Source organism: Armigeres subalbatus, chromosome 2 (assembly GCF_024139115.2).
Source record: "Armigeres subalbatus isolate Guangzhou_Male chromosome 2, GZ_Asu_2, whole genome shotgun sequence".
Classification (NCBI taxonomy): domain Eukaryota; kingdom Metazoa; phylum Arthropoda; class Insecta; order Diptera; family Culicidae; genus Armigeres; species Armigeres subalbatus.
In genome coordinates this window covers 332,337,035-332,364,171 of record NC_085140.1, presented here as the reverse complement: position 1 = coordinate 332,364,171, position 27,137 = coordinate 332,337,035, and the positions used below count along the sequence as shown (strand labels likewise).

Genomic DNA, 27,137 nt, shown 5'->3' with positions numbered 1-27,137 from the left:
TTTCGCCGATAGTCGATCGCGGTTTGAATAAATTAAGCCATCGGAGGCCGGAACAACAATGCCGTGGATAGTGTGTATGAGTGCGAATCGTAAACCCCACCCGTCGTCTGGGGTGTTGGTGGAAATGTGAACGCGCCTTTGAAAGTGAACGACCGCTGCGTGTTTGGTGGTGGCTCACTGTAAGAAATTAGCATACGATGAGGTGATCAAAATATGTTTATGTTATTTAATAGACTTTTTCATGACATGCGCCTTTATAATAAAACATGTATGAGTGGGTACCTCATTTCCGATATAGCTGGACTAGCTGTTATATTCCTTTAGAAAAATAGGATGATACTTCTTCGTAGACCAGATCTTCTTATATTTTTTTTACAATTTCTCAGGAAACATAAAAAATCCCGGTTTAGGTCAATTTTAAAAATTAAATAAATTTACAAACAGTCGAATATTTAGAGATGAATGATTAAAAATCATAATTCACATCTAAAAGTCGAAAGTTTTGTCCATTCGACCTTATGATTTTGTTTCATCGATCTTTTGTCTCTTGATCTTTTGTCTTTCGACCTTTTGTCCCTAACCTTAAAAATCAACCTACTGCTTTGAAACTGTGCTTTCATCTAATTAAATTTTTGGTTGGTTTAAATATTATCGGCTCTTTAAGTCTTATAAAGCAGCACAAACGATATTGCGTCTATTTTCCGACGTTTTGGGATATATTTCACCTTCTTCAGGGATATAGAGACTACGTTTTGTTGAGTATGTTGTGTACGTAGCCGTACGTACGTACGTACCGACATCTTTCACAATAAGAATGATTTTGTCCATTCTTCAGTTCGGAAGCGCAAACAAATTCTTGATTTTTGTTTTCGATAAGGTTCGAACTTGTTTTTGTTTAACGATCTTATCTCATATGGCGATTGACATTTCAGAATCTCACCCTAATAGAGAACTCAAATCAGTCAAGGTTATCAGCAGATCCAGCAAATCCGAATCCGCTTAATTATTGATTTATGAGAACTGTGAAACTTGGAGATTTGGATCGTCAACTTTGAGATCAATCTCAATATATTTTATTTGCCTTTATGAAATCTACCGCATTGACTTCCTGAACATAAAACTTCAAAAATAGAGGATGCCTCATTTTCTCACATAATCTGTAAACTTGTAGGAGAACTTTCCATTGTTTATTAGCGATTCTCAACCTGGGGTACATGTACCCAAGGGGGTACCTTCGCTAGTCTCAGGGTCACGTGGTCACCTATGAGAAAAATGCGTAATGGCGGATTTTTTTAAATTTATTTTCAACCTTTAGGATGCTATTGTATGAGGGCTTCATAGCGTGCGTTTAGCGACGTCAGTCGTCTCGTCGCTTGTGCTGTGAAATGCGAGTTCGAAAAATTCTTCACTGGTCCACTGGTTGTTGTATGAGTAAATGTACTGTCTTTTGCTAGATGGACAGAAGTTGTACGACCGTGAGGGCTATTTGAGAATAATTAAATTACCGAAGCGTCCGTCTTTGCCGTACATCCTTTCTAGGGATGGCTCGGGCAGTGAATGAAAATCACTGTTACCGAGACTGTTCAACACCTTTCAAACCATTTCACACTTGTCGCAACCTAGCGAAAACTTTCAGATTCCGTTCTTTCCCATCTGCTTTCGCACACACGCTGCTCCCTTCCACTATACGAGTAGCATCGAGACCGATATGCCAATAAAATTTAATATTTTACTAGATGTTAAGCGTTCAGTCTGCGACTTCTGGTCAAAGACGGTGGTTCTGTCTTTTTTATATACAATTGCATATAATGAACATGTTGAATAACTCATTCATAGTTGCTGCTTGATGACGGTTAGTTTTTCCAAGTCTAATCGTTCAAGATCTTCGAAAACTTCCGGATTTAATGTGACCAGCAAGCGTCTTGCGAAACGCGGGACGCCTATCTGGATTGCGTCACTGGCTTGGATCCTCCAAAAGTGCATTTCGCATAGATTTTGGCAAATAAAAATGGAAAAATATTTTTAAGGCTGTATGAATTGTAATAAATTTGTACAACGAAGTTGAAAAATGCAGCGTCCCGCGACGTCTGGTCACATTATCCAGATCCCATATCTCTACCAGCATGTTTTAACAATTTAACAATGCTGCTGTGTTTTAGTCAAAGCTTTGACAGTTCACTGTCAACTTAACTATTACATGGCAAATATTCAACACGTTGAATCATTTGTCTGTGATACTTGTGAATCAAATTATGGAACATCTTTTTTTTGCGCAACTGCTTTTCCAAATATTTGATAATCACTTGTGAAGAAAACTTGAAACTTGAAAGGTATTCTGCTATTTATAACCCTTTGCCCGGGTAGATGGAAATAGCTCAATAAAATTAACCTTCCTAGTGCATTGGGGTCCATTTCGACCCCCCCAACACCCACACAGCTGTAGCTTTGTAACGCAACGAGATAAAAATTTGAAAAATTATGACTTTTCCTAACTCTCGGAGACTAAGATTCCCTGAGAAAATCAGCTTCCAGCGACATCTAGGAGAGGCGCTACAAAAAAAAGTGACACATTTGTGTGGAACAACCTTACCGTTGGTGTGATTACTGAAGTGCTGTCTTATCGCGACACAAGCAGAAAACTGATGAGAAAACAAATAATGTATTCCGAAAACAAATCATGCTAACTCGAAACCGATATGAACAGCAAATTATTTAAACCGACGCTCTTCCAGAACGTCTTTGACATCCCAAGTCGAAACCGATGAGCATACCATTCAATCCGACGCACTTCAAGAGCGTCTTCGACATTACTAGTCGAAACCGATGAGAAAACAAATCATTTATTCCGGCGATCTTCCCTCACGCTCGACATCATTCAATCTAACGATCTTCCAAACGTCTTCGACATTACAAGTCTAAAACCGATGTCCAAATCTTTTAATCTGTCGCTCTTCCAGAGCGTCTTCGACATCCCAAGTCGAAACCGATGAGCAAATCATTCAATCCGACGCCCTTCGGAGCGTCTTCGACATCACAAATCGAAACCGATGGAAAAATCATTCAATCCGACTTCCAGAGCGTCTTCGACATTACAAGTCAAAACCAATGATCAAATCATTCAATCCGACGCTCTTCCAGAGCGTCTTCGACATCACAAATTGAAACCGATGACCAAATCATTCAATCCGACGCTCTTCCAGAGAAACCGATGACCAAATCATTTAATCCGACGCTCTTCCAGAGCGTCTTCGACACCACAAGTCGAAACCGATGACCAAATCATTCAATCCGACGCTCTTCCAGAGCGTCTTCGACATTACTAGTCGAAACCGATGAGAAAACAAATCATTTATTCTGGCGCTCTTTCTTCACGCCCGACATCACAACGAAACCGAAGAAAAAAAAATGTCCTAATTGTCGTAGCCAAGCAAATCCGTCTTCCGATTTGCCTTTTAAAAACGAAAACAAGTGCGGAACACCGATGTTCACGCATGTTCACGCCTCAAATACATAACACTGAATGATCGTTTATTTTCACCGTCCGAATCATCTAGAATTCCTGTCAGCCTACTGAGAATGAATTTCAAATCTCTTCTCATTAGCTTCTTAGTATGCTGGCATTTCAAATGCCAACTACGATTGAATTTCAAATTCGTTATCATTTTTTCTATTAATGTCATTTTTAAATATATTAGTTTATTTCATTATTTTATCATGAAATAAGAAATACGTTCCACTTTATCCATCAATGTAACCAACAAATGCAAATGCATTTTCAGACTCACTTTATTCCTCACACTAATCACGCCCAAAGGATACTTACAAAACAATAATTTCCAACCAGGAACAACCTGGCAGGATCGCCAAATGTGTGGCCCAATTCCGCCGAACAACCTTACCGTTGGTGTGATTACTGAAGTGCTGTCTTATCGCGCGTGCAACTCCGTTCGTTGCCCGACGAGGAAAGAGGCAAAGTCATGGCCTGCTATTCACAGACAAAATTTTCAAAACGACTTATCTGCTTTTGTAAACAAAGATTCAAACGGCAATTTGACGAATCTGATAGCTCTCCAACGCAAACCAACACCATCAATAGGTAGGTGAGAGATTCCGCTACCTATTGATGGTGTTGGTTCGCGTGGGAGAGCTATCAGATTCGTCAAATCGTCGTTTGAAGTTTTGTTTACAAAAGCAGATAAGCCGTTTTGAAAATTTTGTCTTGTATTCAATGTTGGCAACCGAACCAGGTATCTGGCAACCCCAATCCTACCCACTACGTTTGACAATAGCCAACATCTTTGAGTTTCCCATTGTTCTATTGAAATTGAAATTCCCACTGACAATTCTATTTTGTAAACAAACCACTATTCCGAAGTGATTTTTTCCAAATAGACGTAATTATTTTTCATCATTTTTCAAGAACTTGTGCGAAAGTATGAATGCGAGGTGCTATTTCAACAAGAATATTGATGCCTTTAATAAATTTTCATATTTCAATGGGCACCAAGCGCTCTACTTCGCCAAAATATCACGATATTCAAAATACATTTTCAATGGCAGGTTTCAACGATTATGATTACGCCTTCGTATTAAATTAATCGATGATTTTGATGCTGGCATCAGAAACATGGCCGCTTCGCAGACCCCTGAACCGAACCGTTATACCTGAGATGAGATAAGACATCTCACTGTCCCTTTTTGAAACCATTTTGCCTGTCAGAAACGACCACTTTTTATTGGGCGATTTGACAGACGCCGGCAAGCGAAGCGTTGCTTTATTGTGCAGGTGGGTATTTTGTTATTGATTTCGTGGTGTTGCTAATAGTTCGTGATTTTTCAACTTCAGATTTGATTTCATTGCCAATTTGAACGCGAAATGGAGTTAAAAATTGTTTTCATCATCCTGACTATGTAGCAATTGAAGAACAGCTCAACTGCTCAGCAATAGGTGATTATTGATATAAATTAATTCGTCTTGTTAATTTTTAGTTGGTGAAAAAAGATGCTCGCACTGGAACTGCCCGTCCCGTGGAGCAAAAGATATTTTAGTTACTAGATAAAGATTGTCGCTGTCGTCGCTGTCCGGAACATCTTTTGCTGGCGAGGATAGGGGAGCTAAATGTCAAAGAAGGAAAATCCATACGATTTGACAGGTATGTACCACACATGTTTCGGACAGCAGAACAAAGGGAACCGAAGCGACAATCTTTATCTAGTAACTAAAATATCTTTTCGTGGAGCAAGCATAAATTATGTGAAGGAATTCAGCTCCGAGTTGTCTTATCTCATCTCAGCGTTATAGGGGTAACGGCTCAAACCTTGGCCCATTATGCTACGGCTGAGCACATTTATCGCTATAAATCTTCATATATTGCATTTCCAACCAGAATTATTCCACCAGCTGGCTTGCTTAGCTCCAGGAATTCGTCCGGAAGTTCCTCCAGGAATTCTTCCGGAAGTTCCTCCAGGAATTCCTCCGGAAGCTCCTCCAGGAATTCTTCCGGAAGCTCCTCCAGGAATTCCTCCGAAAGGTTCTCTCGATATTCCTTCAGACATTCCTCTGGGTATCAATCCGCCAATTTCACTAGGATTTATTCCAGAAACTTCGACGTAAATGCTTCCATAAAATCTACCTAATGTTCCTTCTGAAATTTTTCCAAGAATTCCCCCGGAAATTTATTTGAAAATACTCCAGAAACTCTACCAGACATTCCCAAGGAAGTTCCTTCAAGGGAAATCTTCCAGAAATTCCGATGGAAATTAATTTGTGAGTTCCTCCAGAAAATTCCGAAAAAAAAATCCTTTGGAATGTCTAATATAAACCATTGCATTGAAAAGTTATTAAGAAAATGGAATCGAACTATATAAGCGCCATATAAGGTTGGTGTCTTGGCTAAATGCGAGAAAGGCAGTATCACCACTCGGTGAATTAAGTTGGATTTTATTGTATTCATTGGGTAATCAGAGGTTCAAATTGAACATGAACTCCACTAATATGAATGTGTAGCATTTCAAATTTATGGGGGGTCCACGATATCAACCCAAGACCACTTCCCGATTGAAAAAAAAAGATTAAGAAATAATGTTAAATTGCTATATGGTTTTAAGCAAAATAAAATACTACAAAAAAACTTATTTATTTCATCGAAAAGATATAATTTCTTTCTTCTATCATGGAAAATCCCTGGGTAAAGGCACAAGAATGTTTGTCATAGAATTTTTGCTTGTCTGTTAACACAGGGAAGATCCATAAAGTACGTCACGCAAAAATTGACGATTTTCAACCCCCTTCCCCCCTTTGTCACACTTTTTGTATTAAACCTCTAAAATTTTTGTATGAGTCGTCACGCTGCTCGGAACCCCAGCGTGACGTACTTTGTAGATGGCCCCATCTAACATATAACTCCATAGAAATTAGGCAAATCACAAAAAAATGTATGATTTTTGGACCCCGACGTGCAAACGTCTCAGTTGTCGCCATTGGTTATCAACGAAGGGTTCGCAGAAGCACACGCCTTCAAGCAAACTGAAAGACTTGCACGCGTGGCGAAGTAACGAACGCTGTTTTGCCTTTCAATAAAACTTTCAATTACACGGCTACCAGGTTAAAGCAATTATTCACCGTGATGCCTCTTTGAACCGGCAACTACAAGTGATACTAAAACGATTTGTTTGTGTCGCCTAATAGCTTCGCACAAAACGCCAGGCAATTAACACATGAGAGCACGATTTGCATATCTGCATGAGGCTGCAATACCGATGTCAACATCATAATTTGATGTCAACGTCAATTAAACTGTGGTATGTTTGTCTACCCTCTGTCGACTGCAACGGAAAGCAATTATTTGCATAAATTTTCTAAAAGTTCATCCGATTTGTGCCGATAAGATATGGTTCGAATCGGTATCACTGAATTATATATTCCGACGTTGCATAAACGCAACGGATCATTTAACCGGGTTAATCTGGCAATCTGGTGTTAATGTGAAATCAGAAATGTATTCAATAGTGCATTCATTAACATTTCATCTACGGTTTAACCATTTCATCCTCAAATGCTTGAAATATTTTTCAATTTTCTTGATTGGATGAATTTCGAGTGTTATAAAATCAGTAGATTCAAAGTCAAATTAAATTCTTATGACTTGAATTATATATTCTATCGATCTTCACATAAACCGGATAGACAGTTTTACCGAAAGATCATAACAGTGCATAATCTGACAACTGATCTGGTCGTTAATGTCGTAAGCTGATTTGATCTCGATTAATCAGACATTATTGAACTTTAACATTTAACAAAGCTATTCATTTCAGTTAGGTAGCCACTCGAATCAACCTCGCTATCTAATGCGAAAGCCATCAAATTATCAATTTAATAGGTTGTTTGTTAACATTCAACCTATTGAAGGAACTATGTGATCTTACACATCACGTATGCGCTTCTGAAATGAGGCCCTTAAAGCATCCTCCACCATCTATTACGATGGAATTTAGAAATGTTTAGCGATTTCTGATGCTAATCAATATTTATGTAACCATCAGAAACCAATGGATAAACGATGTCAATCCAAAAGGTTCTGTGTCATGCAAATATGCACACCCGCTGTTGACCTGGCGGCGTCTGCTGTTGCCGCCCGGATCGCGCAGCGTGATATATGGTGGGTTCATAAATCACGTGGACAGGGGCTCACTCCCCGCTTCCTCGTATTTTCGTTTTACAATACTTTATTAGATTTGTAATACACAGCGTAAACAGTAGAACCATAAGCCGATAGAAACGTGTGGCGTTGTCGTTAAAGTAATGCTACCTGGGTACGTTCCAGCTAAATTTAATTATTTACTTACGCATGTTTTGCTTAGTGTCGGTGATTTAAATTCAACTATTGTTAATACGCGAACAGTGATCACGTATGGAGCTTTGACCCACCCAGATAAAATCGACGTAATTTATGAACAACCTGAAAACGACTTGATATCTTCGAATTCTCAGAAACAGCCGCAATCGTGCGGCGAGGTGTGATCACGGTTACTACCCTACTCAAAAAAATAGACACGTTGGTGACACTCTGAGATGTGGATTCGAGGGCACGTGTCAAGTCGTGCGTTGATAACGTGAGTTTGGCAACACCCCGTCATCTTGGTGGAGCAACATTGAAACATTCCACTGGTGAAGACGAACCTCATAAATGACAAACACCTATCAGAAATGGGAGTGATATGATCATACGGCGCGGAATGAGAAACCATTAACATTTAGCCTCACGGATAGGCCATGATCTTCAATATTGAATCTTGATTTGAATATCATAATAAACGCATATTTGACAGTTTATATTATGTTTATAGAACATATTGTGCCTCATCTATGGCCCACATTACCTTAATCGGCCTTCACTCTATATTACGACCATAATCGATCGTGCATTGATAATTCAATTTAAACGACGGCGCGCGTGCGTGTGAAAGCGAAATTAGTTTGGCGTGGCTTATCGCTACATTGGCGAATGACAGATTGAAATGGGTGAGCAATTGCTAGAGCTTTTGATTGATTTTTGATTTTCTCGTCGTGCTATCGTCCGAGATCTGGTTCACACTCACTATGGTCCAGGATACAGATTTACGCGGAAAGATGAATTTTACGCCAAAACTATATTTTTTAGAAAAAACTGTTGTTCTACAAAATTGTTCGAAGTAGTAAGGCCATCATTATGGTTCTACCGAAAAATAGGGTGGCCCATCATATAAAAAAAATAGAAGATATTTTTTTTATTTCTCAGAATATTGACATGTTATGTTCTACAAAATTGTAGCGCAGCTTATTCCAATCAATTTCGCTAAAAAAAATTTTCTGTAGTTCTTAAGTTGGCTGATTTAGAGCAATTTTACCTAATTGGATTAGGGTGTACCTCAAAAAACAGTATTTTTGATCTACTTTTTTTGTTTTAGATTTCTCGAAAAAATCGTGTCCAGGTAACTTTTGGAGCTCAAAAAAATGCAACTTTTGATGGGTAAATATGCTCAATATCTTTTTCCGATCAAAACTTATAATCGTTTTTCTGTCAAAATTACTTTTTTTTTCTTAAGTTCATAAGTTCATAATATCTCCGGTTAGGGCAATGTCCTATGTTAGGGTGTCCCTTAAAAAACAATATTTATGATCTGCTTATTTCATTTTTCATTTTTCACGGATGTCATCTTCTGAAGACTTTTGGGGCTTTTTAAAACGTGTGTCGAGTTATATAAATTTATTTAAAAAAAAACATGATTTTGGTAAAATTAGTTAAACTTGAGATAAAAAAAAACATCCCCAATTTTTTGACACAATGAAGAATATTAATTTCTCTTTCAGATGCCGTGTGAATATATTTTTTTGGTCTGCCCTAACCGGAGATATCAACTGATGAAAAAAATGTAATTTTGACAGAAAAAACTTTTTCGAAAAATCTAAAATAAAGTCAATATTCAGAGAAATAAAAAACAAATTTTAATTTTTTATATGATGGCCACCCTATTTTTTGGTAGAACCATAATGATGGCCTTACTATTTCGAACAATTTTGTTGTAGATCAACAGTTTTTTCTAAAAAAATATAGTTTTGGCGTAAAATTCATCTTTCCGCGTAAATCTGTAAGTTCTATGAGAAATTAAACCGTTCACGTAAGGGCCACACGCCACAGCCTGATATGTGCAAGGAAATAAACGGGAACCTTCTTACAAACGAGCGAGAGGTGATCCAAAGATGGCGGCAGCACTACGAAGAACACCTGAATGGCGATGTGGCAGACGAAGATGGCGGTATGGTGATGGGCCTGGGAGAACACGCGCAGGACATAATTTTACCGGCTCCGGATCTCCAGGAAATCCAGGAGGAGATTGGCCGGCTGAAGAACAATATAGCCCCTGGGGTTGACCAACTATCAGGAGAGCTATTTAAACACAGTGGTGAGGCACTGGCTAGAGCGCTGCTCTGGGTCATTACCAAGATTTGGGAGGAGGAAGTTTTGCCGCAGGAGTGGATGGAAGGTGTCGTGTGTCCCATCTACAAAAAGGGCGATAAGCTAGATTGTAGCAACTACCGCGCAATCACATTGCTGAACGCCGCCTACAAGGTACTCTTCCAAATTTTATGCCGTCGACTAGCACCAACTGCAAGGGAGTTCGTGGGGCAGTACCAGGCGGGTTTTATGGGCGAACGCTCCACCACGGACCAGGTGTTCGTCATTCGCCAAGTACTGCAGAAATGCCGCGAATACAACGTGCCCACACAACATCTATTCATCGACTTCAAAGTCGCATATGATACAATCGATCGGGACCAGCTATGGCAGCTAATGAACGAATACGGTTTTCCGGATAAACTGACACGGTTGATCAAAGCGACGATGGATCGGGTGATGTGCGTAGTTCGAGTTTCAGGGGCATTCTCGAGTCCCTTCGAAACTCGCAGAGGGTTACGGCAAGGTGATGGTCTTTCGTGTCTGCTATTCAACATCGCTTTGAAAGGGGTAATACGAAGAGCAGGGATTAACACGAGTGGTACAATTTTCAATAAGTCCGTCCAGCTATTTGGCTTCGCCGACGACATAGATATTATGGCACGTAACTTTGAGAAGATGGAGGAAGCCTACATCAGACTGAAGAGGGAATAGAGTTCCGATCGAATAGAGTTCGCCGCCGTACCAAACTGACTATCTACAAAACGCTCATTAGACCGGTAGTCCTCTACGGACACGAGACCTGGACGATGCTCGTGGAGGACCAACGCGCACTCGGAGTTTTCGAAAGGAAAGAGCTGCGTACCATCTATGGTGGGGTGCAGATGGCGGACGGTACGTGGAGGAGGCGAATGAACCACGAGTTGCATCAGTTGTTGGGAGAACCATCCATCGTTCACACCGCGAAAATCGGACGACTGCGGTGGGCCGGGCACGTAGCCAGAATGTCGGACAGTAACCCGGTGAAAATGGTTCTCGACACCGATCCGACGGGCACAAGAAGGCGAGATGCGCAGCGGGTAAGGTGGATCGGTCAGGTGGATGACTTCCGGACCCTCCGTAGACTGCGTGGTTGGCGACATGTAGCCATGGACCGAGCCGAATGGAGAAGACTCTTATATACCGCACAGGCCACTTCGGCCTTAGTCTGAATAAATAATAAAAATAATCTTAAAAATGCCTAAATTTATATTCATTCGAAAGCTTTCGGTGAGTATATTAAGGAGCCGAGTTAAATTCTTCAGAAAGACGAAACCCTTGTTAGTAATACACGAAATCATTTAAATGGACCCCTCGATTTTTGTCAATTCTTGACTCACCAAAACTGTCATAACTCCAACATTTCTCAACCGATCATAGGGATCAGCACATCGTTGGAAAGAGGAAGAATGTGTCCTCAATTTGCGTTAATGGAAGCAGCCATATTGAATTTGGCCGCCATCTTGGATTACTTTTTGAAAACTATGTTTCCGTCTGACTGACAACCACCGATTTTGAATATTAATACAACGATGAAAAGCTTAGCTTATATTATGTATTGTGTCGAAAAATCTCAGGTGTATGTTTTTTCTATCAAAAGTTATGTACGATCTGAAAGGCCCATCTGAACAACGAACATTATTTTTATGGTTATTATAATACTATGACGTCAGTTTCTTGATTTCATACACTATTCTAAGCCAAATATGTTTTGAAAATTAAAAGCATATCTACAACAGTATTTTATTTGAAGGGCTCAAAAGTTTTGAGCATAACCGAGCCGTATTCAAGTTATTGAATTAAATAATTCTAGAATTTTTGTATTGGTAAATCGTACATAGCTTTTGATAGAAAAAAAACATACACCTGAGATAGAAGAAAAGCAGCTGGCAGAAAGCCAAACTGCAGAACTACGCAGATGCATGGCTGTTACTGGAGCAACTCCAAAGCTTAGTAAGGTCAGTATAGCAACCGACCTGAAGGGAGCTAGCGCCAAGCCGGTATTGCACGAGAAGAAAGCTACTAATGTCCGTCGGGAGAAGGTTGAGCAGGTTGCCGGCCCTAAGGAACGACGGAAACCAGTTTTTCCTTCTACGAGGACTACCGAAGTTCGCTGGGAAAAAGGCCTACCCTGGAGGGAAGCTGTGAATCCCAAAAAGGCGAAGAAGGGAGCGAAAAGTGGTAGAGGAGGCGAAGTCGCCATTGACCAAGAAGCGGAGTGCCCGTTGAGGAAAGAGCACACCTTCCAATGGTCATGGCAGGAAGGACAGAGGCGAAGCAAAAATCGTCAAGGCGGATGGTAAGAGCTATGCTGACGTTCTGAAGGCTTTACGGGGCGATAAAAAGCTCACTTGCCTTGGGGATGATGTCAACTGCATCCGAAGAACGCAGAAGGGCGAGATGATCCTCGTCATGGAGCGGGATGCTGCGCGGAATAGTTCCGCGTTTAAAGTGTTGGCAGAAGAGGTGCTGGGTGATGCGGTTCAAGTGAGAGCCCTATGCCCAGTAGAGGTAACCCAATGCCGAGACCTGGACAAAATTACGGAAGCCGATGAGCTGGTAGCTGCACTGAGAGATCAGTGTGGCGTTGAAATCCAGGATACCACGATTCGGTTGCGGAAAGGTTATGCTGGAATGCAGGTTGCCTCATTCCAGGTACCCGGGGCTGACGAAAAGAAGATTCTGGATAAGGCCAAGCTGAAGGTGGGTTGGTCGGTATGCTCGGTGAGCGCAAACCAACAACCCCAGGCCTGTTCAAGTGCTTCGATTACGGACATAAGTCATTTGACTGGAAAGGTCCTGCTCGGAGTCGGCTTTGCCGGAGGTGAAGGTCACAAGGCTCACACCTGCCAGGCAGCACCGAGGTGGTAGATCTGTGGTCTTGACACAGACAACAAACACCCACCCGGTGGGCAGGCTGCAAGAACTAAAACATGGGGTACTGAAGCTGCAAGGGTAGGGTTTACATTTAAATGATAATTTTGTGTTTATTATCAATTGATTCTAAAACTTGGAAAAGTTATTGCTTGAGGAGTTATCAAATGATCATGATCGTATGAGAATGATACAGCACAACCCTGGTACCAACGGTACGCATTACCCAGCATTTACTATGCCATCCATGTATCTGTTTACGTGATATGTCACGTAAATCGGACGTGACGACTTTTTAGAGTGTTTGACTTTTTGAGTGTCGTAGGGAAGAACAACCCAAAATGCACTTCTCAAGCTTATTCGATGTTTTCATCAATGAAAACTAGAATTCAAAATGCAGATGCAACATTTACAAAATCACCTTCTATTCAAAACAACAAGGTTTTTGTTACTTTCTAACGCATTTTAAATATGTTTTAAAAATGGGCCTGGGGCAAAACGACATATTATAGAGCCCAAAATGACTCAATTGCATGTGAAATAATGGCGAACGTATGGTTGTTTATTTTGTCTTAACGGATTGTAGTAGTAAAAATGAAGCGATTTTGCTCAATTTTCCTATTGCAGCTTATAAATGAATAAATATGATTGAATTCTAATGGTAACATTCATTCAAAAATGTCCTACAAAATATTATATGAGTGAATCTATTAGTGAGGCCATTTTGCCCCATGGGTGCGTTTTGCACTGTTTGCGTGTTGCATTTTGTACTGCACTGAGTCAATCACGAAGTTGCAAGTATGAGTTGACATGTACCCCAGGTTGAGAATCGCTGTTATAATATATGATCCGTATTTTCTACGATTACTCAAACTAGCATAAAATCGACTTCTGTTCCTTAACATTTACCTCGTAACCCAGGTTATTACTAAATTTCAGGATAAACAGGTTTTAGGACTCATAATGAATAATTGTAACATGTGGCCCATTGAGGGTTGACTGGGCAGAATTTCAACTCAAACCATGCGTGTAATATTAGCATTTTATAAAAGCTTCAGCTAGAACATCGTTTTTCCTCTAGCACAAAGCACATCATTAAAAAGTTAACACAGATTATGTAGTTTCTACGATATTCTCATCTTGGCCCCACAGCTACTAACTAATCCCTGTTCAAAGAATTAAGTTTGCAAATTATATTCAAATATTCCTGAAACCGGTTCGGTTTGGCATAACTTTAAAAATGATTCAACTGCATGCGTAAACATAAATAGCATGCGAGGTGCGAAAACTATTGCCAAATCCGGAATGTGAGTTCGAGCGGAATGCTCCGGACCTGCTCCGGGCTAAATTTACTTTCCATGTCCACTGGTTTGAACACCCAATAACCCGAAAATGTTAATTACTAGTTTCATGTATGAACAATCCCACCCCATTTTGGTGGACCTGCCTCTAGCGAAGCGTGAGAAAAATCACACCGAATGATTTTGTGCAGACGAGTGTGGTTCGATGGATACATCGCAGATGGCAACTAAAACAAGTTGGGGATGCAATAAATCTATTTGTATTTACAATATCTATTTGAACACTAATGATGATGTCTAACGGCTGGTTGCTAATAAATATCGTTAATGTTTTCTTCTTGCATAACTTGTTCCAGGATGTCTCCGGCCAAGTGGTATTGATCACCGGTGGAGGCGGCGGAGTCGGCCGAATTTTGGCGCTCAATTTCGCGAAACTCCGGACGCGGGTTGTCATCTGGGATATCAACAAGGATGGTGAGTATTCCGTGCTTTGTTCTTCCGACTTCTCTCCTAATGTGGAGAAGTGACAATAAACCTGCGAAAAGTCAATCAAGCCATACAGATAATTTATTCCATTTACTCAAACTAAACCATTGAACCAGGGGATCCATTTGAGTGCTTCACGCGACAATCCACTTAGCGCTGAATTTTAATCGTTCTGAGCATAAAAGTGACCGCAAAGTAAAGTGTCTCGATCATGGTGGTGAACACCGGCAACGACATATTATAGAGTCCACCGCAAGTGAAACGGAATGGGAGCTGCGAATGCATCATCACAATCAGCATCATGGTTTTGACGCTTCGGTAGTGCTTCGTGATTTCCGCCTGGTACTTCATTTGGCAGTGCCATTTCTGCTGGTACAGTGCGTTGGCGATGATATGGTTCTGTGGGTTGTAAAAAAAACGGAAAGATTTTGGTAATCGAATGACCGAATGTGGCAAAAACAAATAACATTTGATCGAAAGACGAATGTTTTTAATAGATATATGGTCAGTATGAACGGGCTTCCTATTTGGGACTTTTGCCAAATCAAAAATAATGATGAGAAAATTATTTGAGCTTTTAGTGGAATGTCTTTTCTTGGCATAATACGAGTTCGTACAATTCCATTTAATTGCACCACTTGATTTGATTATACACTATCTTGAACTTGACTCGACTTAAGTCGTAAGTCGAGTCAAGTACGAGACACTTAAGACAGCCTTACTGTTGAAATCGAAATGCGTATCTGTCAAAGGTACAATCAAGTGGTGGGATTTAATGGAATTGTACGAACTCGTCTTATAACAAGCAAAAATAATGTTTGATAAATTATATTGATGGCATTCTAGCCAAATGTAACAAATATTATTAATTTACAAATTAAGTAATGTTATAATGCTTAATCAATAGTTGTCATGATAAGCGTATGAATCAAACTCTCCTGTTCATTGGTATAATAATTTTAAGCAAAAAAAACAATCATCAAATATTGAAAAAAGTTTTAAACTCACCTTTTCGTCTAAATCCTCTACCAGATGAGCATAATAGTAAAATTCAATTATGGTTACAACAACGTGAATATATCCTAAAACGTTGACACTACTACGATCTTTAATCATAACAAAAATAAGAGTTGAAATCGTTGTCACAATATAGAATCCCAATCCCAGGAAAATCGGTTCAACAATGGTCCGCATCTGGTCAACTAGTCTACAATAATTTAAAACAATGTAACATGTATTCACCTGAAAACCACCCACCTGTGCACTTACTCCAAAACTTCACCATGCCGACTAATGCAGTAAATCAAACGACGTTCAATGCCCGTCCATTTAACTTCATCCTTTCTCAACAGAATCCGCGATCTGCTTTCACTTTTCCGCAATGCGATCGGTGGCTTGTCGTGAAATATTTTCGCAAAAGCTTTCCCCAATATTTCCAGCTCCGTCTGGAACCAGTGCATCAAAAAAGAAATCATCAGTATGGACGTGGTATTGATTCCGACGTACAGCAGCAAGAAAAATGAATATAGATCCATCAGCACTTGGTGCAACCAGGTGACCTCGGACTCGTCATAGCCTATGTACGAACTGGTCGGCTTGCTGATGGCCATGAAAGCCACCGTGGTGGACAGATTAAACGTGGTGATCAAGAAGAAAACTTTCCATGTGATGAAGTAGGTCTTCCGACGAAGCTGGTAGGAAACGGGGTCGTCTCGGTGAAATACATGGGCGTTGAAGTAATCGATGAGTCTCTGCGTTATTGGGAAGGTAACCCGCACGACGGTCATTTTGTACAGTACCAGCAGATAAAACATGAGCATGATGACGTTGTAACTGAACGTCAGCATCGGGGGTAGCCGGGTTATTAGAACGATGACAAAAATCAGAGATGGACACAAAAGTAGCAACACGATGATCCACCGGAGATTACGTCGGCCGTCCATGGCTGAAAATTTAATAAAATTAAATAGGAAGTGATGGAACACGTTTAATATCATTTGTCTAAATGTATTTTCTTGCACATATTCGGAACTTGCCAAATGGCGAAGATATTCCAGAGGAAATAGCGGAGAATTTTTCGATGAAAAACGGTAGAAATTTCCGAGGATAATCCATAGCGTACCCAAGTAAATTTCGAAGACCTTTTAGATGAAATGGCGAAGATATTCCTAAGAATATGAATTCTATCAAAAAACTTCATTTCCCTAAGAATGTTTCGAAGCAATATTAAAGAATTTCAGTAAAATTCAGTACATGTTTTCCGACAAACTTCGTAGAATTTCCAGAGGAACTCCGAAAAGCTTTCGGGGGAAATTTCGTACAACTTTTCAAATAAGTTTTAAAGAGTTTTCCATGGAAAAGCATTTTTCGAGTTTATTGCAAAGAATGTCCCGAAGAGATACCTAAGAATTTCTGTACGAAATTCCGTACCATTTCCAGAGCAAAATTTAAAATGACCTTTTCGGGTTAATAACCCTTTCAGACAAATGACCATTTCGGTCAAACGACCCTTTCGGCCAAATTACACTTTCGGCAAAATGGCCCTGTCAGCCAAACGACCCTTTCGGTCACATGACCATTTCAGCCAAACGACCCTTTCAGCCAAACGACCCTTTCTGCAAAATTACCCTTTCGGCCAAACGATCTTTTGGCCAAACAACCCTTTCGGCCTAATGGTATGTTCGGCCAAATGGTATATTCGGCCTTGTGGCATTCGTCCAAATGGCATTCGGCTGAATGGGTTTCGACCAAACGACCCTTCCCAATTTGGCCGAAAAGGTCATTTGACCGAAAGGGTCATTTGGCCGAAAGGGTCATTTGGCCGAAAGGGTCATTTGGCCGAAAGGGTCATTTGGCCGAAAGGGTCGTTTGGCCGAAAGGGTCGTTTGGCCGAAAGGGTCATTTGGCCGAAAAGGTCTTTTGGCCGAAAGGGTCATTTGGCCGAAAGGGTTGTTTGGCCGAAAGGGTCATTTGGCCGGTAATTTGAAAAGTGAGAAATTAGGAATGAAAAAGTGAGAAACGCGAAGTGAGTAGTGAGACGTTTCACTACTGACTTCGCGCTCCTCATTTCTTACAGTGAGAAGTGAGAAATGAGGAATGAGAACTGAGAAGTCTCTCTTCTTACTCCTAATTTCTCGCTTTTCAAATGATCTATTTGGCCAAATGTCCTATTCGGCCAAATGAGCCTTTCGGGCTAATGACCCTTTCGGCTAAACGACCTTTTCGGCCAAATGACGGAAAATTCGGAAAATATATTTACACTAGCCGGTGGATAACTGCAACGCATTTTAGACGTCAAACTTTGAATAGTGCGCTGGTTGAAAAATTCCCGATGGCAGCATTCGTTTACATTTTCCTGGGTGGCGACGGCGTTTTGACATGTCCGGTATTTCGCGAAGGTATTTCGATCATTACATCGGAAGGCAACGACCATTCAAGAATCTGTGTCAAAAGGTCGAAAGGACAAAAGGTCAAAGGGTCAAAAGGTCGAAGGGTCAAAAATGGACAAAAGATGGAAGGGTCAAAAGGACGAATTTGTATCATAACATCGAAGGTCAAAAGGTCGAAGGACAAAAGGTCGAAAGGACAAAAAGACAAGGAATGAGTAGTGAAAAGAGAGACGTAAGAAAAAAGTAATGAGCATAGGTAAATGAGAAGTGAAAAGTGGGAATTTATAAGTGAGAAATGAGAAGTGAGTAGTGAGAAGTGAAAAGTGAATAGTGAATAGTGAAAAGTGAGAAGTGAGAAGTGAACAGTGAGTAGTGAGTATGAAGTGGAGGAAGGAAAAAATGAGAAGTAGAAAAAAGTGAGAAATGTGATATAAGGAGTGATAAAAATGAGAAGTGAAAAGATAGAAAGAAGGAGGGAGGAAAAATATACGGTAAGAAAGGAAAAAGAAAAATGAAGAAGATCAGAGAAAGAAAAAACAACAAAAAAGAAATAAAGAAGATGGCAGAAGTAAAAAAGGACGAAGGAAGAATGAAGAAGGAGAGAATACACAAAGATGCAACAAAAAAAGAAAGAAGCAAGTAACAGAGAATGGAAAAATAGAAAGGAAATAAGGAACAAAGAAGAAAGAAATAAGTAAGAAAGAAGGAAGAAAAAAGGAAAAAAGTAGAAAGAAAGAAAGAAGGAAGGAAGAAAAAAGAAGTAAGAAAAGAAGAAGGAAAAAAAGAAGGGATGAAGAAGGATGAAAGAAGAAATAAGGAAGAGAGAAACAAAATAGAATAATTGAATGAAGAAGGGAAAAAAGAAAGAAATAAAAAAACAAGCAGAAAGAAAGAAAACAAGAAGAAAGAAAAAAAAGAAGAGAGAAATGAGAAAAAAGAAAGAAGAAAAGAGGAAAAGTGGAAAATTTAAAAAAATAAGTGAGAAGGAAAAACGGAGGAAAAGAGAAAGCAAGAATAAAGAAAGACTGAAGAAAGAAATAAGTAGGGAAGAAGGTAGAAAGAAAAAAGAAACAAAAATAAAACAGGCGGGAGAGAAGAAGAAGAAAAAAAGAAGGAAGAAGAAGAAAAAAAAGAAGAAAGAAAAAGATTAGAATGAAGAAAAAAGTAAGAATGAAGAAAGAAGTTAGAATGAAGTAAGAAGTTAGAAAGAAAGAAGCAGGAAGGAAGACACATAGAAATAAAAAAATAAGGTAGACAGATGAAGCAAGTAACAGGGAAGGACGAAAGAAGGGGGAAAGGGGGAAATAAAAAACAAAGAAGGGAGAAATAAGGAAGTAAAAAGGAAGAAAGAAGGGAAAAAGAAGGAAGAAAAAAGGAAAAAGAAGGAAGAAAGAAGAAAGAAGGAAGAAAGACGGAAGATAGAAAGAAGCCAAAAAGAGTGAAGAAAGAAAAAAGGAAGAAAAACGAAGAAGTAAGAAAAAAGGAAAAAACTGAAAATAGAAAGAAGGGAGGAAGAAGGAAGAAAGAGAGAAGAAAGAAGTTAGAAATAAGGAAGATGGACTATGGAAGGAAGAAAGAAGTAAGAAAGAAGAAGGAAGAAGAATGGAAGGAAAGAAGCATATGAAGTAAGAAGGAAGAAGGAAAAAGGAAAAAGAAAGAAGAAAGAAAATAGAGGTTAAAAGAGACAAAATAATAAAGAAGGAAGAAAAAAGAGGGGTCTTTCTTCATTTCGACCTTTTCTCCTTTGACCTTTTGACGCAGTTTTTTTGTTTCGACCTTTTGTCTTTTCTACCTTTTGACCCTTCGACCTTTTGTCCTTTCGACCTTTTGTCCTTTTGACTTTTTGACCTTCGACCTTTTGTCCTTCGACCTTTTGACCTTCAACCTTTTGTCCTACAACCCCTTTCAAATGTATTTCAAACGGCAAAAATAGACTGCATTTTTCTATGACTTGATATAATCTATTCAACTGTTTGACTAGAACCATATTTTTTTCTAGATTCTTTCCGGCATTTCCATTTGACATTACTCTGAATACTAGTCGAGAATAAGAATAGATTTTGAGAAAATCTTTGACTTTCCCGTCGATTTAAAAAAAAAATTCAGCGAAAATTGAAAAGAATTTTTCGAGTATAATAAAGAGAATTTCCGATGAGAATTATAAGGGATTTCTCGTGAAAATTCAAGCAATTTGGAATTGAAAATTCAGTACAAATTATCGTGAAATTTGTAACAATTTCCGTATGGAGAAATAATTTAAACGGGAAATTCTTTTTAATTTTCACATTTTGCGCGAAAATCTTCTGAACTCCTATATAAATCTCTTTTAATTTCCACAAGAAAATTGTCTCATCTAATTTCCATAAAAAAAAACTTAAATTTCTACAGGTAAATCTTCTTAAAAGAAATTCAGAGAAATTCCACAAAAATCCAGTGGAATTTTAATTAAAGACTCAGTAAAAGGAAAATTGTTACACTTTCTCGTTAAATGCTTCCTTGAATTCTTTTGGTAATTCTTCTAGAAATATCTTTGGACATTCTTCCAGGATTTTCTCTGAGAATTATTTATGAATTTCACCAAAAAATCGTTCTGTTATTCTTTCGGAAATTCCTCCTGAAGTTCCTCTGCGAGCTCCTCCGTAAGTTCGTCCAGAAATTCCTGCGAAAGTTCATCCAAGAATTCCTCCGGTAGTTCCTCCAGAAGTTTTTTTCAGGAATTCTTCCGGAAATTCCCCCAGGATTTTTTTCAGGAAGATTCTTCAAGAATACCTCCGGTAGTATACTCTGGAATTCATTTGATATTTCCTCCAGGATTTCTTTCGGAAATTTCTGGAGCAATACCTCAAGCAATTCCTCCGAGAATTGCTCGTCCGGAAGTTTCATTAGGAATTCCACCGAAAACTCCTTCAATAATTCCTCAGGAATAACCTTCAAAAAGTCATCAGAAAAATCCTTCAGGAATTCCTCCAGAAAACCCATCCGGAATTCATCCTGAATTTTCTACAGGAATTCCTTCTTGAGTTCCTCCAGGAATTTCTCCTAATAATAATCCTCCTGGAAATCCTCCAGTAATTCCTCCGGAATTTCATTCAGAAAATTATCCAGAAGCATATTTAGAAAATCCTTTGGATGTTCCAACAGTAATTACTTCGGAAATTCCTTCAGGAGTTTTTCAGAAGTTTCTTCAGGATTTCCTCCGAAAGCTTTAGTTAGGAGTTAATCTAGAAGTTGCTCCAGAAATTCCGCCAGAAGTTTCTTCTGTAACCCCTTTGGAAGTTTCTTCAAAAACTTGACGGTAAGTTTTGAATCCCTACAGAGAATTCTTCTAAAAAGAAATTCGGGAGAATTCCACGTGGGAATTCAGTTAAAAAAAATGCGAGGAATTTTAATTAAACTTAGTAGAAAATCCAGGAGAAACTCGTTACGTTATCTCGTGAAAATTTCAAAGACTGTTTTCTTGAATTCTAACAATTTGAATGTTAAAAAATAAACATTTCCACATCAATGAAACAAGAAGATGATTGAATTACAAACCTATCGATTTTGAAATTTCTCGCTGATAATAATAATTTTAATATTGAAGAAATTTTTACTCGACTGTGAAGACATTTAAAAATATCACGTGGCATCACTGAACTACAGATGCACGATAAAGAAATAATAAAAACTCACAGAACAAATCTTACCAAAACTATGTAAAAAGCGACTAACATGCGCGAAACAGTCCGTATGGTTGGAAAATTGGTTGAATCGCCTATAACGTAACTTTAAAAGTGTCGAAACCCTGCCAACGGTTCGGTTCCACATTTTTCTCGCTTGAAGCAGTCAAATGGGCTATAAATCTTGCAACGGCAATTCTTTTGAGTTTTCCCTGCTGAACACGCACCGAGCAGCTCAACACTGAAAAAAGGAAGAAAAACGAAGAAGTAAGAAAAAAGGAAAAAACTGAAAATAGAAAGAAGTGAGGAAGAAGGCAGAAAGAGAGAAGAAAGAAGTTAGAAATAAGGAAGATGAAATATGGAAGGAAGAAAGAAGTAAGAAAGAAGAAGGAAGAAGAATGGAAGGAAAGAAGCATATGAAGTAAGAAGGAAGAAGGAAAAAAAGAAGAAAGAAAAAAGAGGTTAAAAGAGAGACAAAATAATAAAAAAGGAAGAAAAAAGGGTCTTTCCTCATTTCGACCTTTTAACGCAGTTTTTTTGTTTCGACCTTTTGTCTTTTCTACCTTTTGACCCTTCGACCTTTTGTCCTTTCGACCTTTTGTCCTTTTGACTTTTTGACCTTCGACCTTTTGTCCTTCGACCTTTTGACCTTCAACCTTTTGTCCTACAACCCCTTTCAAATGTATTTCAAACGGCAAAAATAGACTGCATTTTTCTATGACTTGATATAATCTATTCAACTGTTTGACTAGAACCATATTTTTTTCTAGATTCTTTCCGGCTTCTTTCCGGTTAAAAAATAAACATTTCCACATCAATGAAATAAGAAAATGATTGAATTACAAACCTATCGATTTTGAAATTTCTCGCTGATAATAATAATTTTAATATTGAAGAAATTTTTACTCGACTGTGAAGACATTTAAAAATATCACGTGGCATCACTGAACTACAGATGCACGATAAAGAAATAATAAAAACTCACAGAACAAATCTTACCAAAACTATGTAAAAAGCGACTAACATGCGCGAAACAGTCCGTATGGTTGGAAAATTGGTTGAATCGCCTATAACGTAACTTTAAAAGTGTCGAAACCCTGCCAACGGTTCGGTTCCACATTTTTCTCGCTTGAAGCAGTCAAATGGGCTATAAATCTTGCAACGGCAATTCTTTTGAGTTTTCCCTGCTGAACACGCACCGAGCAGCTCAACACTGCAACCGACTTTGACGAGGTGAAAAGTGCCACATGAAAGACAATGCAGATTTGTCAACGGCTCTGTGACAAACTAAATTATTCATGCTCAGGCAAAGTTTTAATTGTTGCGTAATTAGGTAATGAGGAAAAGTTACACAATGTTAAATTTTTCACCAGTCACCCTACGTTCAGGCAATTAAGCCGAAAACTTTCCGCCCTGAAAGAAATTGTCGAACTGAGCACAAGGACAGGCGACCTGCCTTCAGAGATGTCACCACAGCATGAAGCCAGGCGCGACCTGGCACGACCGGCGGTGACTTGAATCGGCAGTCAGTAGCGTGGCACTGGCACAGGCACCTGCCTTCTAGAAGTCACCTTTTCCACTTTAGTAAGGCGGCACCATCTCGGAAAAAGAAAACAAAAGCGAAATTGAATTTCATTATGCAACCGTGGCGTGCATATGTGGAGCCCCGACAACCTCTGGACCTTATCCAAGATGTAACGAGTTTGGAGCCGTTGGTTCCATTTGCGAAAACAGGGATTCCCAAGCATACGATGAATTTCAACTAAAAGAAAAACGACGAACGATTATTAGAAAGATAATATGAAGTGGGTAATATTACAACCAAGTAAATAATAAATAATTATTCAAAATAATATTTAACGTTAATAACCAACTATTCTGCAGCAGAACATAAATTCTTTTTTTAAATGTTTTAGCAGAAATTACTTTTGAAAACCAACAGCTGGTATGATTTCTTTATATTATTAATAAATATTCTCACTTTTGGTCGATTTTTAATCAATTCATATAAATATTCTGAGCGACATATTGCCAATAGCATTTGTAAAGTAGTCTCACATAACTTATAAATGTGTTTTTTTGTCTTTATTAGCGAGACTTTCAGCCCTGGGCTTATAAATGTTATATTTAAATATTTCACCGAACCTATTCGGAGGAAATGGCGGTTTGCTCAATTCCTGCATCCGTCAACATATTGATTTGATGTTTAAAGTTAGGCCGATACAAATATTTAAAATCTATTTTGTCTCCCCTCCCCCCCCCCCTCAGATTTTTTTTCCCAAAAAATAATATTTTGATGGGGCAACCAAATTTTTTCGAGTAATTTTGAGGATTTTCAAAACATTCTTTAACAAATCCGAGAGGAGTTTATTTTTAATTTTTTTCATTTTAATATTTATATTTTATCTAACCCCCCCCCTTTACCTTTCGGAGACCAGAACGACAAAAAGTTAATTAAATATTTGTAAAGGCCTTACCAAACTTATAACAATAAACGGTAACATTAAAAAATAAAATAAATTATTTAGGAAACACTGTATTGCAACAAAAGGGTGTGACTGGTTATACTGGATGTCAGCTCGATTCATTGTGTTTTTTATGCTCGACCACGGAAAGTGCATTTTGTTTCAATCAGCCGATGTTGTCCATCGAAACATGACAAGTTCGGTGTGCTGATTGAGCTTGGGTCACAGGTTGGCAGCGCTCGTAGATCAACTTTATTGACTCATCTAATGCGACAAGCCGTATCTGGGGGTTTGATATATAGTGTGGATCGTTTAGCATATATGATTTTAAAATTCCTTTGCGTTTGGTGTAAACCGATTTTAGTGAAACGAACGAAGATCGGTCAAAACGATGATTAGTGACGAAATAGTGGCCCGAATATGTGTTAACTCAATAATATTCAGTGATCTATTCATAGGTCACACACTTCTCGCATGGAAATAGTCAGACTATAAACAGATTGATGCGATGAACTTTATTTCAATATTTCCATCACAAGTAAGGTTGGAATAATTAATGTTGCATTGCTGGATGTAATAATGAATTTTAAGCTTGAATATTACTTTTCAAGTAGTTTTTTTTAAATATTTTTATGGCGTTTTAGCGGAAATAGAGAACTTTATCATCTACAAGTTCGTCTCCCCTTTACTTCCACTATGCTTCTTCTTCTCTTCTTCCCTTTTTCTCTTCTTTATTTTTTTAAAACACATTTTTTCATGTGGCCAGGGCTCTGCCAAAGCGAATCAAGCGTCTCCCAAAATTACAAATCAGTCAAAAAGTCGCTTGATGTGTTTTGGCAGAACCCCGACAATGTGAAAATCATGTACCGCATTGAGAAAATATTAAAAATTCAAATAAGGATTCGTATTGATATTTTACATGAGTAATTTACTATGCGCATCCTCGCCTATTGTGGGGCCTCCTTAGTCGTGCGGTAAAACGCGCGGCTACAAAGCAAGACCATGCTGAGGGTGGCTGGGTTCGATTCCCGCTGCCGGTCTAGGCAATTTTCGGATTGGAAATTGTCTCGACTTCCCTGGGCATAAAAGTATCATCGTGTTAGCCTCATGATATACGAATGCAAAATGGTAACTTGGCTTAGAAACCTCGCAGTTAATAACTGTGGAAGTGCTTAATGAACACTAAGCTGCGAGGCGGCTCTGTCCCAGTGCACTATGGTCCAGGATACAGATTTACGCGGAAAGATGCATTTTACGCCAAAACTATATTTTTTAGAAAAAACTGTTGATCTACAAAATTGTTCGAAATAGTAAGGCCATCATTATGGTTCTACCAAAAAATAGGGTGGCCCATCATATTAAAAAAAAAATAGAAAATATTTTTTTTTTCTCGGGATATTGACATGTTATGTTCTACTAGGCGCCTGCCTAGGATGTGGTGGGGTTTGACAGTGGGCCCTGTTAAACCTCTATAAAAAGCTGCATGTATCCGCAAGTAGGCTCCGCCAAAGCGACCGTGTGCCGCTCAAAGCGCACAAGCCCAATTCCTGGTGTTAGGTGGGACGCTAAACAGCCCTGACACGACGGCCCTCCGACGAGACAGGAGGTTTGCGCAGGCCCAATAAGCCGCCTTTAAAAACAACTATTACGAACGACATAGAAGATAATACGACTCGATACAATCGGCAACGACCTAGGCGACGAATAAAGGATCACGATTGGAAGCTTGGAACATGGAACTGCAAGTCGCTAGGCTTCGCAGGCTGCGACAGGATAATCTACGATGAATTACATCCCCGCAACTTCGATGTCGTAGCGCTGCAGGAAATCTGCTGGACAGGACAGAAAGTGTGGAAAAGCGGGTGTAGGGATGTTGAGCCGTTACCTTCGATTGGCACTGGTTCCGGTTAATTTTTGGGTTTCGGTTGGTGGGGTTTTGGTTTCCTTGGATGGTTTGGGGTTTTCCTTCTTCGGTTTTCTCGCCTTTGCCAAATGATCTGTACGCACTTTTACACTGCCAAACTACATTTTATTCACTCACAATACACAACATTTATTAATTTACATTACACTACACATTTTAGACATTTAACTCTTAACATTTATTTCTTCTTACAGACTAGACATTTAGGTTTGTGCTATTCGGTACGGCGATCCATTTTTAACTAACTAATGATGGTGGATTTCTCGGGTGATGGGTTCGTGCTGCTGTATCATCCCTTCGCCAGTTACGTAATCAGTGACCGATCTCAAAAAGGGGTGGGGAACTTATTGGTGCGTTCCTCAACATTCTCCCCCACCCTAAAATTTGTTGAATTTTTGAAAATAAAATAAAAGAACCTCTCGGAACACGGGTGGACGGCATGGCAATGCAATGAGTTGGTTTCTTTGGTTCTCTTCGTCTGGCGGTTGATTAGCTGGTGGTAGTAGGCATACTTTCTCCACAGGACGCTTTAGGTATCCAGTGGCGGTTTTGACGGACACCACCCTAACGACTCCATCGCTGCCAGGATGTACTTCCATTATGCGCCCAAGTTTCCATTGGGCCGGAGGGGAATTTTCGTCCTTCAGGACCACGAGTTTTCCAACGGTGATCTCAACTGGTGGTTTCCAACGCTTTGTCCGGCTCTGTAGTAGCGACAAGTACTCCGTTCTCCACCTACGCCAAAATACCTGTACCCTTTGTTGAATCACCTGAAATTGGGTCAGTCGGTTCGTTGGGAGGTGTAGAAGATCCGGATCTGGTAGCTTGCGGAGCGATGTTCCAATTAAAAAAATGGCCAGGTGCAAGTGGTTCGAAGTTTTTCGGATCGTCTGACATCTCCGTAATTGGCCTGGAATTCAGAGAAACTTCCACCTGTACCAGAAGAGTAGTCCTCGATCGTCGCAGGGTTATCACCGATAACATTCAGGATGTGGATTTTGCTGATCGCACTGCTGCCTCCCATAGGCCTCCAAAATGGGGAGCAGCAGGGGGATTGAAGTG

At 39.4% G+C, this 27,137-nt stretch overlaps 2 protein-coding genes across 2 annotated transcripts in view; one reads left to right on the top strand and one right to left on the bottom strand.

Annotated features, from left to right (window-relative positions):
• LOC134212766 (estradiol 17-beta-dehydrogenase 11) overlaps window positions 1-27,137 on the top strand; it is a 74,964-nt gene that overhangs the window by 24,949 nt on the left and 22,878 nt on the right. The window contains exon 2 of the mRNA XM_062690908.1: window positions 14,509-14,626. Within this exon, the coding sequence (XP_062546892.1) occupies window positions 14,509-14,626 (118 nt within the window). The remainder of the gene's footprint in view (window positions 1-14,508; window positions 14,627-27,137) is intronic.
• LOC134212767 (uncharacterized) lies at window positions 14,695-21,890 on the bottom strand. The gene is made up of 4 exons (XM_062690910.1): window positions 21,714-21,890; window positions 15,908-16,583; window positions 15,647-15,845; window positions 14,695-15,037 (listed from the first exon to the last, which is right to left on the bottom strand). Exons 1-4 carry the CDS (start codon window positions 21,832-21,834, stop codon window positions 14,789-14,791), a joined length of 1,245 nt encoding a protein of 414 aa, XP_062546894.1. The 5' UTR covers window positions 21,835-21,890; the 3' UTR covers window positions 14,695-14,788.